Source organism: Oreochromis niloticus, linkage group LG23, assembly GCF_001858045.2.
Source record: "Oreochromis niloticus isolate F11D_XX linkage group LG23, O_niloticus_UMD_NMBU, whole genome shotgun sequence".
Classification (NCBI taxonomy): domain Eukaryota; kingdom Metazoa; phylum Chordata; class Actinopteri; order Cichliformes; family Cichlidae; genus Oreochromis; species Oreochromis niloticus.
The window spans coordinates 39822516-39837969 of record NC_031986.2 but is presented as its reverse complement, the minus strand read 5'-3'; the positions used below and the strand labels follow the sequence as shown (position 1 = coordinate 39837969).

Sequence of the window (15454 nt, the reverse complement as noted above, 5' to 3'; positions counted from 1 at the left end):
CAATTCAGCCAGGATGAACACATCCTTCCAAACACTTTCAACGTTCACACTCTCCAGTATGTCTCAACAACATTCCTCCTTAATGCATCCCTAATTTTCATTTCCTGTCTTGTCTTTTCTCCTGTGATCTCCTGTGTCTTTCTCTCCTGCCTGCCCCTGCTGCTTGTCTCTGTGCCTCTGGCCTTTCCTCTGTCCCTCTGGCCCCCTCTGCTGTGGTGGGTGTGTAAAAACAGCCTCCAGAGGACAGGACCTGGGTGTACTCTCCGCTACACTATGGCTCAGAGTCTAAGGCCCTGCCAGATGGGGATTGGGAAAGAGAGACAGTAAGTGAGATGCATCGGACTAAAATATGAAGCACAGAAAGTTCCCCCCAGAAGTGGAATGAAATTTGTTCGGGACCATGTTTGGGTTTGTTCAGGGAGGGAAGGATGAGTTGTAACGCTACACTCTGCACGAAGCTGCTACAGTAAATGTAGGCAAAGCTTCTCAGGTCCCAAAGTCCATTATTATTTCAAGAGTACGCTTGGTCTGCGTCTAGAAACCCCCTCCTACATTACAGCATTCATTGTTCATTGACAAACGGGTGGAAATGGTCACCGACTGCCTCCGTGATCATTTAGTCCACGACCAGCCATCCCGCGTCCCTCCAACAACAAGCTGCTCAGACTTTAACACACACATACATCGGCTACGTGAAGCCACTCATGTGTCACCAGACCGCCATGGCTCATTCTGCTTAAGCCGTTTAGACTAACCTGACAGAAGTTGCACATCAAAACCTGGTTTGTAATTATTCAGTCAGTCTGAGGCAATGTGATGAGTTCTTTTGAGTTTATGAGGTACGATTTTATTTTCTGGTTTAAGTTAGTTATATTTAAATACTACCGAATTTAACAGTTATGTAAATTAGACAAATAAGTCACTCAAACTTATGCAAATTTAAAGTCAGAATGGCGTTTAGGTCACTTTAGTTTGGGTTTGTTAACTTTACGAGCTGTTTATGAGCCAGTCTACTTTGTTTATGTAGCAGCATTTGCTCATACTGCAAATGCGACATTAATCTTTTTTTTTTCCAACTCATTTTGTTTTTCCATCTGCTTCTCACGCTAGACCTTTCTTTACTAGGTAGCCCCCCCTCCTAGAATGAAAAAACACAAATCAATAGCTCATACAACGCAGAGCTCCACTTTCTTATTGTACACGTAAGATGTCAGTATAATTTGGCCAATTACACTCCATCAGTGTGACATCATCATGTAACTAGAGTCATGTGACTGAAAATGCAGCATCATTGTTTAATGAAGAGCAGCAATGCTCGAATGACAGATTTTGACCCCATCAGCTGCATATAAAGCCTCAGTCATACCTAGAGCCTAAAGACCAGTCAGTGAATCCCTGGCAACAAGCAGTCGCTAGGGAAAATTCAGCTCAGTTCAATTCAGTTTATTTATATAGCGCCAAATCACAACAACAGTCTGCCAAAAAAGTGTATCCCCAATCAGTTGGTGAGGGGTTGCTGAAGGTTGCTAGCACTAAGTGAAATACAGCATTGCACTGAAAACTGTGTGATTGCGTTGATCATTAGCAGATTCCAGAAATCACCTGAAGTTTGCATCGAAGACACCGGCATGTGTGAAAACAGTCGCCAACTGTTCACCAAGTGGTCGTGAAACTGTGAAAAGTCCGATGCAAGACAGAAATGGAGACTGTTTGCTGTCAAAGTTGCACATTTGGAAGCATTTTGTTCGTAGCAATATGATGCAATTTTTAAACTGAAGGCGAATGTTCTCTGTTTCTCATTTGGATCTCATTTTTTCAAATTTCACTAGTGCTCAGCATCACAATTTACATGCAAGTCCGCGTCTCTTATGCAAACTATAGGCAACCATGGCAATCTACTACCAGCCGCAGCAATCACAAGGAGGTTTTCAGTATCCTCTTCGCTGCAGATTTCACCTTCCAGCAGCCAGTCACCAACCGGTCTAATGGACATGTTTTCTTAGCATATATAAATATATGTGTATATATATGTATATAAGTCATAATTATTATGTCATTGGTAAAAAAACAAACAAAAAAAGTGTTTTCTTTTTCTTTTTTTAATACCTGCCTTTACCTGCTATTAAGGAACTCTGCCTGAGCTCACTGTCCTGGCTTCCTGTTTGCTTTTCATCTGTAGCTGCACTTTGATTTGATGCCTCTGTGTTTATCATTTCCAAGTAATTAATGAGTGTATACAGGCTGTACACCCAGGGGGGAAATGAAACATTTTCACTTTTCTGAATGCATTAACTCAGTCTGTCTGTCTCCCACAGTAAATCCTGTTTTCTGGCAGACAGGAGTGAACGTCTCAGCGGAGAGGACTCATCAGTCTGAAGTCCAGACCTCAGTGGCAGCAGCGCGATCTCTGTCTGAACCAGGATTTAAAAACATGCATACAGAAACACACTGAGAGGAAAAAGTGACTGGAGTACCAGAGGGAGGAAAAAAAAACCCTGACAGTGATGATATCACTGGTTTGCAACCATCCCTGCCTTTCACCCTTTGACAAATGAAATTTATTACATCAGTTTAATAAATAATTGTATGTGTGACATAGTGCGCATAAGGCTGTATGTAGTCTTGTATGTTTGACACGCCCAAAAGACCAAGATAACCTACTTTTTGTTCTGTTTCACACTAACACAGCCCTCTAACCGACTCTTTCCTGCCGAATCTCTGAAAGTCTTTTTTTTTCGTGATATCCTTAATGCTGCAAAGCAGATTTCTCTACATTTTTGAACCTTCATTGTTTAAGGTCACACATACTAGCTAGCAGTCATCTCCTGGGTTCTGTGATCAAACAAAACCCCGAGCAGCTCTTTAAAACATTGCTCCATGACACAAATACAGGTTAAAAAAATGCTAAATTGAGTGGATGCTCCTTATAGAAATGTACCTGTAAGTTTAAAAGTATTAAAGTTTTCCTTTTTTAAGCAGCTGTTCATCTTTTGTAGCGAGGTTTTAATAAAGCTATATTAATGCTACTACTGCCTTCGGTTCTCAGTAAAGAAAATGAGTGGCACATCCAGAACTAGGAGCATATAAAGTTTCTCCCAGTAAGGAAAACTAATTTGAGGAAAAATGAAATTAAACTCATTAATCTCAAAAATATCTCCAGTGCAATTACCTCAGACTGCAACATATCAGTCATCCTGTGACTGCGCTGGCTGCTGTGTTTCCAACCAGTTTGAAGGAAATCTCCAGCTAAGTGGTAGTAATTGCTGCCAGTATGGTGCCTATTTCCATTATACCGCTGGTGTTGAAGTTAATTAGCTGTGTCTGCTGTTCCATGATAATCTTACCAGAGGTCATCATCACAAAATTCTGAACAGTTTGATGCTAAAAGATTTTTGCAAAACCAAGAGTGCAAAGTACGTCTTACTAGGCAGGCACCATAGCCTAACATAACTCAGATAAATGGGGCTTTTTCTTTTTTTTTCTCGAGTCAGTGTATTACGCTTCTGTATCCCGTGATGTTGGAGGGCTCTGTGCTCACGGAACATGAGTTACAGTGAAAACCACTTTGGGCCAATCAAAGCAGAACATCCAGACATCTCTGTCCTTTCAAGTAGTGAAAATATGCAGTTTAACTTTTTTTTTTTAAAAACATATTCATTTACAGCATTATTAAAACTTAAATCCTGTTGTTACATTTTCATTTCTAAACTTTTCTTCAGCTGTTTTTACTACTGTGAACTTTTAATTATTTGTCTGTTTGTATTTGATGGTAATATTCACGACTGGTACTTTTCACTCAGTTTTTTTTTTAAAATCTATTTGCATCCAAAGACTTTTAGTTTTTGTTTTGATCATTTTCTTCACTGCGGTATTTTGTTCTCTTTTTCATGTGCTGTCTAATTCAGTGTTGTTTTTCACTACACCACATGTTGTGTTCCAATAGCTGAGGGTGATGACTTTTGCCTTCAAAATAGAAGGCATCAATTACAACACTAAGGCAGCAGACATTGTCATTACAGTAATTTTCATGTCTACACAATGTCTTCCAGTGTTGCCCTATTTTCGGACCGATGCACAGAATCAGCATATCAGTTACATTTTCTACATCACCTCCTCACGTCAAGAAATTGGGTAATCTTTCCAATGTTTGTAGATGTAGAGCACCAGTTGTAGTGTTTGAGGTCGATATCGTAGCTGTTACCTGTATATTCCAGTGAACGCAGTGCGTGTTGGCTTGGTGAGACACAGCAGTTTGTGAATGGGTTGAATGTCGTTTGCACTCAATAAAAGGACCTGAAGATGAACTAGTGGTAGAGGCCAAATAAACACTCGTCACATTATCCAGAAGTCAAATTTTCCATTTCTTAGATAAGAGTCTCTGCTCACACATGCTGATATTTGGACAGTATTTATTTTAGGATTGCGTGTTTGTGTGTGCGCGCGCATGTGTCTGTGACATCAATCACAGTCATTGTGCATTTAGTGTTTACTGTAGTCTCTCTGTGGCTGAGATCTTAAAACTTACATCTTAAAGACTTAAAGATTTGGGGGGTTGGGTTTTTTTTGTTTTTTTTAAACTAACTACAGGCAGTTTCTTCGGTTCGTTGGTACCTTTCTATGTGTGTTTGTGTGTAAGGGAGGACACATCAATGTCAGGTGTTGTAAAATAAGAATCGGTTTGTTCTCATGATGTGCAGTGGCCAGTTGTAATCAGTTTGCTGTTGTTCATCAGATGAAGACCATAGCAGCAATATTTTGTACAGTTTAGCTTTTACGTTAATTGCCTTATTAAGAAATTTTACATGTAGGTCTGTTGTTAATAATTTTTTTCCACTTGTGCTGTTATATTTATTTTTCTTTCTCATAGTTGTGCTCCTGAGAATGTGTACATAAAACTATAAATACATATATAAAGATATACAAATATATATTTTCCATTTGAATCGGGAAAATATTATTTTTATTTGGTTTCATTTTTGCTGCTGGGCAAGAAATGATTGCAATCTACATGATTTTACTGTACCATATTCTTCAGTGTGTTTATTGAGATGCAGCTGCTGTATATTTATGGTTTGCAAACCACGGCTGTGTCTTTGTATGATATCCAAAACAGAAAGATTTGTGGGGTTTAATGTACATGCAGATCAATAGGGATTCTTCCAACTGTTCAGCTGTGTTGTGTGTGTTTTCAAATCCCTGTGTGCCCTCATCCAATAGGGAGAGTCCTTTACAGAGACATAGCATGATTTCAAAATGAATATGCATATCAGAAATGTGTATTTATGTATATCTGTGTAAATTCATCTATTTATACATGAGGATAAATAGATGGCTGTGTGTGCGTGTGTTTGGACTCAATCAGAATGAATACAAAATAAAGCAGTTCTATGAATTGTTGTCCATGGAGATGATGTCTCTTTGTTGGGTGGTTTTTCTTCTTTTGGTGGCTCTGTTTGAGTGGATCATCTGCCTCTATGTCACCATATCCATAACATCCACCTCTGTAACACCAACCCTCTACATGTCCTCCTTCATCCATGAAGCTTCTCTGAGGTCTTCCTCTTTTCCTCCTGTCGGTCAGCTCCATATTCAACAAACTTCATCCAATATATCAACTATTGCACATGTCCAAACCATCTCAGCCTCGTCACTCTAACTTTGTCTCCAAACACCTCAACCTGAGTTGTCCCTCTGATCTAACTTCTAATCTTGTCCATCCTGGTCCCCCTCGTAACATTTTTATCTCTACCACCCCTGACACGGCCTCCTGTCTTTTGTCAGTGTCACCATCTCTGTCTACCATCTTGTAAACCTTCTCTTTCACTCTGGCAGCTATCCTTCTGTCACAAATAAATCCTGACACTCATCTCCACCCTGCCTGCACTCTCTTCTTCAATTCTCTGCTTTGGATGATCGACCCCAGGTATTTAAACTGATCTACACTACCACTACTCCTTGCATCTTCACTGTTACACCTATCTCCCTCATTTACATTTATTCGGTCTTGCATCTACTGCCTTCCATTCCTCTTCAGGCCAAACATCCACCTTTCCTGACTCTCTTCCACTCCCTCTCTATTCTCACACTCATCTACGAACATCATCATCCTCAGAAACTCTTGCCTGACCTTAGCTGTCAATTTGTCCATTGCCACCACAAACAAGAAGGGGCTCAGAGCTGATCCCTGAAGTAATCCCACCCCCACCTGGAACCCATCTGTCATTCCTACCGTGCACCTCACCATGCCCTGCATTAGCTTCTCTGACACTCCTGGCAAAATAATCATGCGACATGGAAACGAAACTTTGAACATGGCCACTGGAGAAACTTATCACATAAACCTCTATTTCTGACTCCACAAATCATTAGTAAGTAATTAAGTACTGCAGACTTAAGGAGTCAAAAACATTTTAATTCATGGGTCACATGCTGCCCAGTTTGATCTCCACGTAACTTTTATCTTAACCTATTTAAAAAAGCATGCCAAACTTGTCACTGAAAACAATATCCCGTGAACAGGCCATTTCTATAAACTGATGATGAACAGCCTCTCTTAAGAAAAACATGTCTCAGCTTTATGACTGGAAACAGTGATGATTCACAGAAATGCACTAGCATAACTCCTCGGCTCAAACATCATATTTCTGTGTGGTAGTAAAAAGACTATGGGTAATGTCTTTGTCAGTAACAAGGCAGTAAACCGAACAATGACTCAGACCTCTGGCTCAGATAAAACAGTTCCTAGCAGCACAATGCTTCCTTTGCAATATTTACATTGTAAAAAGTCATTCACCTGGCCAATGCAAATCCTTTAGTGGCTTGGTTCTGCTCAGTGGACAATGTGTTTGAGAACTCCTGCATGAGGCCACAAAACATATAGGGAAACCTGAAATGTGCCCCATCCAGCATCTAGAGTATTGTCTATGTCAGATTTCTTTTCAACTTGAAGGCATTTCACCTCTCATCCGAATGGCCTCTTCAGTTCTAAAAGTTGAACGGAAGTCTCACATTATTAATCCTGTAAGCATGACAGGGGTTGTTGTTTTTGTAGAGTGCTATAAATATGGCCACTTGGTGGTGCCACTTCAAAGATTTATCAGAAGAAACAACCAAAATATGTTTTAAATAACTAAAGTAAATCTAAGAAGCTGATATTTTGCTCTGGATCACAATGGACAGACTAAGCTTTAACATCATTGAGATTGTTATCCTAAGACCATGAAAATGGCTGTAGGACTGCAGGAGAGGCTGTAAATTTGCACATGCAAAAGCAGAAAGCTAGGAAAGCCACATGATCTCATTCGAGATAATCCCTTTAACCTCTTTAGCCCAGCCCTTTAAATATAATGTATCAGTAGAACATTATCTCTGCCACAGACAATGACCACAGACATACAGGCACACCTGAGTGTAATCTCAAATCTAGCTTTTTCTCTAATTGAAAGAACAAGAATAATTGCATCACCAGCTGCTTGTGTTGGCCTAGGCACATCCTCTCAGGTAAAAATTACTATGGAAGAAGTAATCAGGTCATAATACAATCTATAACTTAGATCTTTTACTCAAGTTAAAGTGGAAAAAAAACTTTCTCAACACTTACTCGGTAAAATATGTTTTAGCAATATTCAAAGTATTAAACCATTTCTGACCAGGGTATTATAGTTACCTACAACTATAATCACTTAAATGAAAAAGGAAAAAAATAAACGATAAAGCTAGATAAAGATAAAATATGAACATAGTATAACAATAATAGATGATATATCTCGCTTTCTCTAGTACAGTGTAATATAGTGTTTCCGTCTTGGTATATATTGTGCAATACTTTTTACTTCCAACATTGAAAACAAGAAAAAAAATACCTCTCGTGTGTGTGTGTGTGTGTGTGTGGGGGGGGGGGGGAGGAGTACGTCGACGAGCTCTGAAGGCTCCGAGCATCCAAATTAGGAGAACAAAGGCTGCGATGGTAGCCGTGTTTTTCAAGGTACACGATGATTGGCCAACATCTTCAAAGAACTCATGTGATTGGTGGATTTGTCTGTCAGTCAATAAGATTAACTTTTCAATTGGTCTAACTCGAAGTTGCTAAACTCACGTGCCTTTCCTCTTCCTAGAAGGCGGTGCCTGCTGGTTGTTACCTGCTGGTGGAGAAGCTTGTTGTTGTTATTGTTGTTGTTTGTGTTAAAGTTTGAAAAATACATCTTCTAAAATGGGAGCCCGAGACGATGAATACGACTACCTGTTCAAAGGTAAGTTTATCTCTGAAGGGGGATAAATGTCAGCAGCTCGGTCGTCTTTAATATGGCTCTCGGTAACAACAGAAGCAACTGAGGAAGTCAGTAATGCTAAAGTTAGCTCCACTGGTAGCAAAGTAGCAAACGATGAAACGATACCTGCTGAAAAAACTGACGCTGCTGCAGGTAGAGTTTGGAAATTCTGTGAACAAATGTGCATTCCCTAGCTTTAGGCTTTAGGATACACCCCATCCCAGTGAGTGAGTTTAGACACGGCAGCTGTCAGGCTGCTTAAAGTGTGTTTAAGTAGCTAGCCGCTAACATCACAACGACGTTCCTACTTTGAAGTTAACTGAAACGAATCCATATTATGATTATATTTCATCTGTAAATCATACGTAAATCAATTAGCTGGATAACTTGGTGATAACGACCTTGAATATGCCTCACAGGAATAATTAATGTCATTTTATTTTCTCTGACATCATCAAATTTGTTTGTCGTCACGTTAATATTTGACAAAATCTGTCTAATATTAGTGAAGGTGGTGTGCATGAACCAAAGTGAAATTGTAGCGTAAAGTCACTTTGAAAATGTCAGTGTTAAAAAAAATAGGATTTTTTTAAGTATTAAAAATATTAAAGCTGATGAGCGACATCATTAAGAAAAGGGGAAGCAGTTGTGGAAACTAGGATAAGAAGAAAGCTGATGATAAGTTAGCAGCCGTATGGCTTCATGCTGAGAAAGGGCACTACAGATGTGATGCCTCCTTTGAAAAGTGTAGAGAAGGTCAGAGAGTGCTTCACTGTGTCTTTGTGGAATTAGAGAAAACGAACGATCGAGAGGAACTGTGGTACTGTATCAGGAAGTCAGAGGTAGCAGGGAAGTATGTGAGGCTGGTGCAGGACATGTATGAGGGCAGTGAGCCAGTGGTGACACTGGGTTCTGACCGTTTGATCCACCTAAGCCTCTTCTTGTTTGCAGTAGTGATGGACAGACTGACAGATAAGGCCAGGGAGGAGTCTCTGTGAACTGTCATGTTTGCAGATGATACTGTGATCTGTAGTGAGCATACGAGGCAGCTGGAATAGAGACTGGATAGGTGATGGTATGAACTAGGAGAGAAGAGTAATGAATGTCAGTAGAAGCAAGTCAGAATACGTCTGTGAATGAGAGGGAGAAAAGTGAATAGGTAAGCATGCAAATAGCTGAGGTAGTGAAGGTAGAGAAGTTTTAATACCTGGGGTCAAGAAAGGGTAGAGTGGATGGACACGAATTTTAGGTGTGATTTGTGACAGAAAGACAGCAGCAAGAGTGAAAACAAAGCTTTACAATATGGTAGTGAGACCTACTGTGATGTATGGCTTGGAAACTGTGACTATGAGGAATAAACAGGAGGTCAAGCTGGAGGAGGAGGCAAAGCTGAAGATGCTAAAATTTTCATTAGGTGGGACCATAATGAACAAGATTAGAAATGAGGACATCAGAGGGATTTAGATAGAAAGCTAGGCAAGTCTGAGATTATTTGGACGTGCAGAGAAGAGATAGTGAATGTTGAGTATGGAGCTGCCAGGGAGGGAAAAAAAGAGAAAAACCTTAGAGGAGGTTGCAGAGGGTGTGTGTGACAGAGGAGGATGTTAGGGTTAGGGATAGGGTGAGATGGAGGCAGGCAGGCAATCTGCTGTGGTGACCCCTAAAGGAAAGGTTTGACTGACTTAAATTAAAAAATGTTTCTCTGGGCTGGCTTTGCAGCGTAACGGGTGGGAATGCTGCAGCCTTAAGTGAGCCATGGTAGACCGCTGACACAGCAGGTCTCCTGTTTGCTTTGTTTTTTTATGGTTATGGTGTGTATTTTGATTCTAGTTGTACTAATTGGAGACTCTGGAGTGGGGAAGAGTAATCTGCTGTCCCGGTTCACAAGAAATGAATTCAACTTGGAGAGCAAGAGCACCATCGGGGTGGAGTTCGCAACCCGCAGCATTCAGGTGGATGGCAAGACGATAAAAGCTCAAATCTGGGACACAGCTGGGCAGGAGCGCTACAGAGCCATCACCTCAGCGTGAGTTTGTTTTGTCGTATGCCTTACTTAAGGTGTTATGTTAGTAATGGTTATTTATAAGGTAATGTTCACACGCTTAGACAATTATAATATGATGTGTCTTTACTAATAATTGTGGCTGAGTAGTGCGTGTTTGAACCCTTAAGGTACTAGACCTGGGGATCTGTGACATACAAAGCCATTATCCTATTTAAATTTTAATTTTACATCCAAGTTTTACATAAATTAATTGTCCAAATTCCTTTTGTTATCAGGAGGAATTAATCACCCAAGAGGAACCATTTTGTAACAGCTGTTTATGTAGCCGGTCTGGCCTGAAACTCTGATTGCCGTGTTCTCTACGTTGTGTTGTGTGAATGATGAGAGGAGTCAACTCTCGCTTTGCCAGCTGGGGCGGGTTTATTCTCCCAAAACTGTTCAAAATAAAAACAAGTCAGTAAAGCAACTTCATTTGACTGGGCTTCTGCATGCACACCTCTCCTTAGCAGGGCCTCTAGGCGACTGAGGTGTGACATACTAACAAATTTCATCAACAAATTGAGCTACTAAAATACTCAATTTGTTACATGTTTTTATAGATGTATTCAAAATGCACTGCATCGTGACCATTTAGTAACAATTTCCTCGTCAACAAAATTATGCTTTAGGGAGACCCCATTCACCAGTGGCATTTTTATATGTTTTTCAGTTATATATGTATATATTTAACAATAGGCTGAAACAGTGAACGTGAATTACAAAAAGAATTACAAACCAACAAAAGATATAACCAATATACATGACACAAAAGTAGAAAGAGGGAGCTCACATACCTGTTCAAAATAAAAACAACTCAGTACAGCAAATTTGACTGGGCTTCTGCATGTACACCTTTAAGGGAGAGAGAAGAATAGAGGACCACATGAGAAACCACCTGTATGCTCCTGTGCCTTAACTCTAAAACATCCAACAAAACTGTGAGACAAAATGCATAAAGGGAACAAGCAATCTTTGAATCACTTTTGTTTACTTTAACTGTGTTTAATCGCTCTGTAACCGGGAACACTAGCATACGCTCACCTCTCCTCAGCAGGGCCTCTAGGCGACTGAGGAGAATAGCGAAGTGACTTTGTAAGAAGTCAAAGGTCACACAAACAAAATAAAAGCTCCCAAAATATAAATGCAAAAAATAAATGTATATACATACATACATATGTACATAAACGATATTGACAAAGCAAAATATAAATTATTTTTTAATACACCCGTTACATTTGTATGTATAAAAAGTAGTACAAGGTATAAAGTGCCATACAAGAAATCTTGCTGGAGATGGCTGGAGTCTTGTAGTGACAGATTGGTGGCACAATTTTTTGTTTTTTTGTTGTTGTTTTTTTTTTCAGCAAAAGCAGCAAGCCATTGCTCCATTGGATCCTGCTCTGTTTTCTTTGTATTGTTTGTGTCCTCCTTATTTCTGTGGGGATAGAAATCATTGTGAACCTTAGTGTCTTTATATGAAACTGTTATTAGTCAATATTATAATCAAAATAAGTGTAAAAGAAAATAAATTTGGGTTTTAATTTCTGTTTATGGTTTAAACAAATATTAAACCATGTTAATGTTAAAAAGTTAGAGGATAATGATGGCTTTATGGCTTTATCTTGATCAGGTATTATCGGGGCGCAGTCGGGGCTCTCCTAGTTTACGATATTGCGAAGCACCTGACGTACGAGAATGTGGAGCGCTGGTTGAAGGAGCTGAGGGACCACGCTGACAACAACATCGTCATCATGCTGGTTGGAAACAAGAGCGACCTTCGACATCTCAGGGCCGTGCCCACTGATGAGGCCCGAGCATTTGCAGGTGGATTTTTGAGTGTTCTTTGTATTGCTTTGGAGCAGTCAAAGTAGCTCCTTAACATTCAGTTAAATTGCTGTAAACAAAAAATCAGTTTTCTTTCTTTTTTTTTAACCTTAGAAAAGAACACTCTTTCATTTATTGAAACTTCAGCCTTGGACTCCACTAATGTAGAAGAAGCATTCAAGAGCATTCTCACAGGTAAAAAATTAAAATAAAGTGTGAACTCAACTCATTAATCATCCAGGTACTCTACTTTTAGACCTTCTCTTATGCCATTGTTTTCTTTCCTAGAAATCTACCGTATCGTATCTCAGAAGCAAATATCAGACAGATCTGCACACGAAGATTCTCCAGGCAACAATGTAGTGGACATAAGTGTCCCCCCAACCATGGATGGGCAGAGGGGCAACAAACTCCCCTGCTGCCAAAGCCTGTGACCCTCCTTTTTTCTTTTTCTGGTTGACTTTGTGTCAGAGTTTTCTCTTTTCCCTTCTACTGTCAGATGCTGTCATTTTACCCTCATGGGTTCAGAAGTCAAAGAAGTGTTTGACACAGAGACTCTTAGATTTGACATTCCTTTATGCTGTTTTCTTCTTTGTTTGTCTGAGTCCCGTGTCAAAACAACTTGTCTAAAATACGAAGACTGAGAAGAAAGACAATTGTTAAGCTGTTAACTACAATCTCTTTTTAATTCACTAGATGATGATCCTATTGACCCACTCCGCCTGAAGGAGTGGTGAGGGATCAGTAGGCCTGTTTATGAGTGCTGAGAGGTGTTTTTACTCACTTCCTTTTCTCAGCGTGATCTGCTGCAGTGGAGTCTCATTTTCATGTTGGGTTGACCTGATTCTGCCTGTCTTGCAATGTGGGTGCAGAAGAGGAGATGAGAGGAAGGTTCGTTTGGAGTGCTGATGTGTGGTCTGTCAAGAGTTTCTGGTTGCCTCTTTAATTTTAATTTTCCTCTTTTGCACTGTGTGCCCACTCTGGCATGAAATTAGCATGAGCTGGGGACCAGACTGGCTATGAATGACTGACTCATTATAGGCAAGCGTGAAACACATGACACATTATTGTTTGTTTGTGTGTGTGGGAATTTTAGTTTTGTACACAAACATACCAAAGGAAACAATCAGAATCAGTTTGGGGAAGCTCATTTCACCGTGTTCAAGGATGCTATGATTGCAGGTGATTGCTAAAAGGTCCAGGCTATTTGCAACAAATGCGTAACAGTCCACAGGAGATGCATTGTTATAAGTTGTGGTGCATGATGTCAAACTTTAATTTCAGAATCAAATTGGGGATTTTTGCACTAGAGTCCAGTTATTTCAGTGGAACCTTATATTTCAAAATGGCATTAAATTTTCATCAGGTAGCATTTTGCTACCTGTAAGGAAAACAATGCTGAGAGAAAAGGAAAAGTTGAAGTTGTAACATTTCTGTACCGAATGAGCCATTGCTGTCATTAATCCTAACTGTTGAATAGGAATTGATAAAAGTTTGTAAACTCAGAACATTATCCGTGGAAAACCAATAAATAAATACTCCCCACATACTGCTTTCACTTCAGCAACATTAATGGGTTTTACTTGAAAAAATGGAAGTGAAAATCAGAAATGCAAATTTTGTTTTCATACTTGAGTGGAGAAAAATATTTCCACCCATCTGGTTGAAGTGCTGTCATGCATTAGGTGTTCATGAGAAAGCATCTCATACATTTCCTAAATGTGAATGTAATGTGAGCAGATATAATCTTTTTTCCTACTTTTGCATTACACCAGAAAATACTGAATCATAAATAAACCCTGTCCATATGACCATACAGCAGACAGTCATTTTGGGATGCCTTACTCAGCTGGGTTGTTTTAATAATTGACAGATGGGTTTCTTAGGCATTTGGGATACAAACCTACTTTTTTAGGTTGTATTCAAAATTATTAGAAATGTATAAATAAGGTTAAAGTGATAAAATTAGGATGGTTTACTACATGTAACATCTCAGTGCACATTCAGGGCAGGCCTTCCTGTCTCCAAAGCACATTTAAAACAAGAAGTGCCAATTCTGAGAGTACACTACTGTGAGAAAGCAGGTGGCAGGTGGCCTTGACGACAAGGTTTGTGAGCATTATAACTCAAGAGTGGGATGACAGGGTTTTCAAATTCATCCTATGAGCACATCTGATAAAAATCTCGAAAAAATTGGAATCTCAGTGACCTTGACCTCAAGGACATAGGTCAACTTTTTGAAAAGCACCTAGGGTTTTCAGGTGCATCTGAGGGTGTCTCGGGTGTAAAAGAAGGTTTCAGGTTTTTCTTCAGTAGCTGAAAAGCTGCTCTGTTGTATTTAGATAAGTTGACTCACTTGGCCATTGCACCTCTATTATACAGTCATTGACTCAAACAGATACTATGATCATGAATTTGTTCTACTCCTACTTGCGTTAATGACTTTGTCTTTAAACTAACATATGTTAATAGTTGTGGCTATTATAGACCACCATATGTGTTGAATCACTATGCAATTTGATGGGATGACCCAATGTAATTTTAGGTGGGAAAAATATATTTTAAATGAAACAAAATACTAGGCTAAAGAAAGAAAACTTCCAATGAGCTTGAGAGTCATTAATTGGCCACCTTTGTTCTTCAACACAGCGTGAACTCTGAGGCAAGCTTTCTTGTAGTTTCTTTAAGTAGTCTTCAGGAATAGTTCTACAGGCCACAGTCTATCTAAATCTGACACTGTTTTTCTGAGTGCATAAATCCATTACCTTTTGACAAAATCCCTGTCACCACTGGCTGAAATGCAGGCCCAAACTATCAGAGCTTCCACCGTGTTTTACAGATGGCTGTAAATACTCATTGTTGTATATTTCTTGAACCAAACATTTTCCTTTTAAGGCTTGTGACATTTTTTTTTTTGTTCTCCACTTGTCCAGTTTCCGCAAAATATCCAAGGTTCAGTACACACAGTACTGAGATATGCTCATTTTTGGCTAATAGCGCTTTGAGAATCACCTTCTTGGTACATAAATACTATTTTATATCTGTCAAATTGGTATCTTTGGGACTTTCTGTAGATTAAAATAGAATCTTAGTTGTTACTAAGAGCCTTAAAATAGGCTCTTAGTAACAACGTGTCTGAACATAAACTTAAAATTATTTCTTTGCTAAGTTGTCATGTTACGTATAGACATGACACTGGTTCATCCCTTGAGTTTAAAGCATTTTTTATGCCTAAATGTTACATAGGTCAGTTGTAAGCAGTTCACCTAGCAAAAAACACTCCTCTGAAAATGGGTGCAAGGCAGAGAAAAGGAAAAAT

The 15454-nt window shown here is 39.4% G+C and overlaps 2 protein-coding genes across 3 annotated transcripts in view; both read left to right on the top strand.

The window, feature by feature from the left end:
* pip5k1ca (phosphatidylinositol-4-phosphate 5-kinase, type I, gamma a) overlaps positions 1-5406 on the top strand; it is a 48071-nt gene extending 42665 nt beyond the window's left edge. Inside the window, exons 17-18 of one of the 2 annotated variants that reach the window (XM_005478976.4) lie at positions 234-323; positions 2316-5406. In XM_005478976.4, coding sequence (XP_005479033.1) covers positions 234-323; positions 2316-2318 — 93 coding nt within the window. In that variant the 3' untranslated portion in view covers positions 2319-5406. The remainder of the gene's footprint in view (positions 1-233; positions 324-2315) is intronic. The other variant, XM_005478978.4, reaches the window with a different exon arrangement.
* A 2684-nt stretch (positions 5407-8090) lies between these two features.
* LOC100697224 (ras-related protein Rab-11B) lies at positions 8091-13693 on the top strand. Its single transcript, XM_019351440.2, has 5 exons — positions 8091-8249; positions 10098-10293; positions 11942-12135; positions 12250-12330; positions 12424-13693. Exons 1-5 carry the CDS (start codon positions 8210-8212, stop codon positions 12567-12569), a joined length of 657 nt encoding a protein of 218 aa, XP_019206985.1. The 5' UTR covers positions 8091-8209; the 3' UTR covers positions 12570-13693.
* The last annotated feature ends 1761 nt before the right edge of the window (positions 13694-15454 follow it).

Bases quoted from the DNA above. Each gene is read 5' to 3' on its own strand.
- LOC100697224 (XM_019351440.2), top strand. From the start codon at position 8,210: ATGGGAGCCCGAGACGATGAATACGACTACCTGTTCAAAG. The intron at 10,294-11,941 runs GTGAGTTTGTTT...TATCTTGATCAG, and splicing joins TACAGAGCCATCACCTCAGC to GTATTATCGGGGCGCAGTCG. The intron at 12,136-12,249 runs GTGGATTTTTGA...TTTTAACCTTAG, and splicing joins TGAGGCCCGAGCATTTGCAG to AAAAGAACACTCTTTCATTT.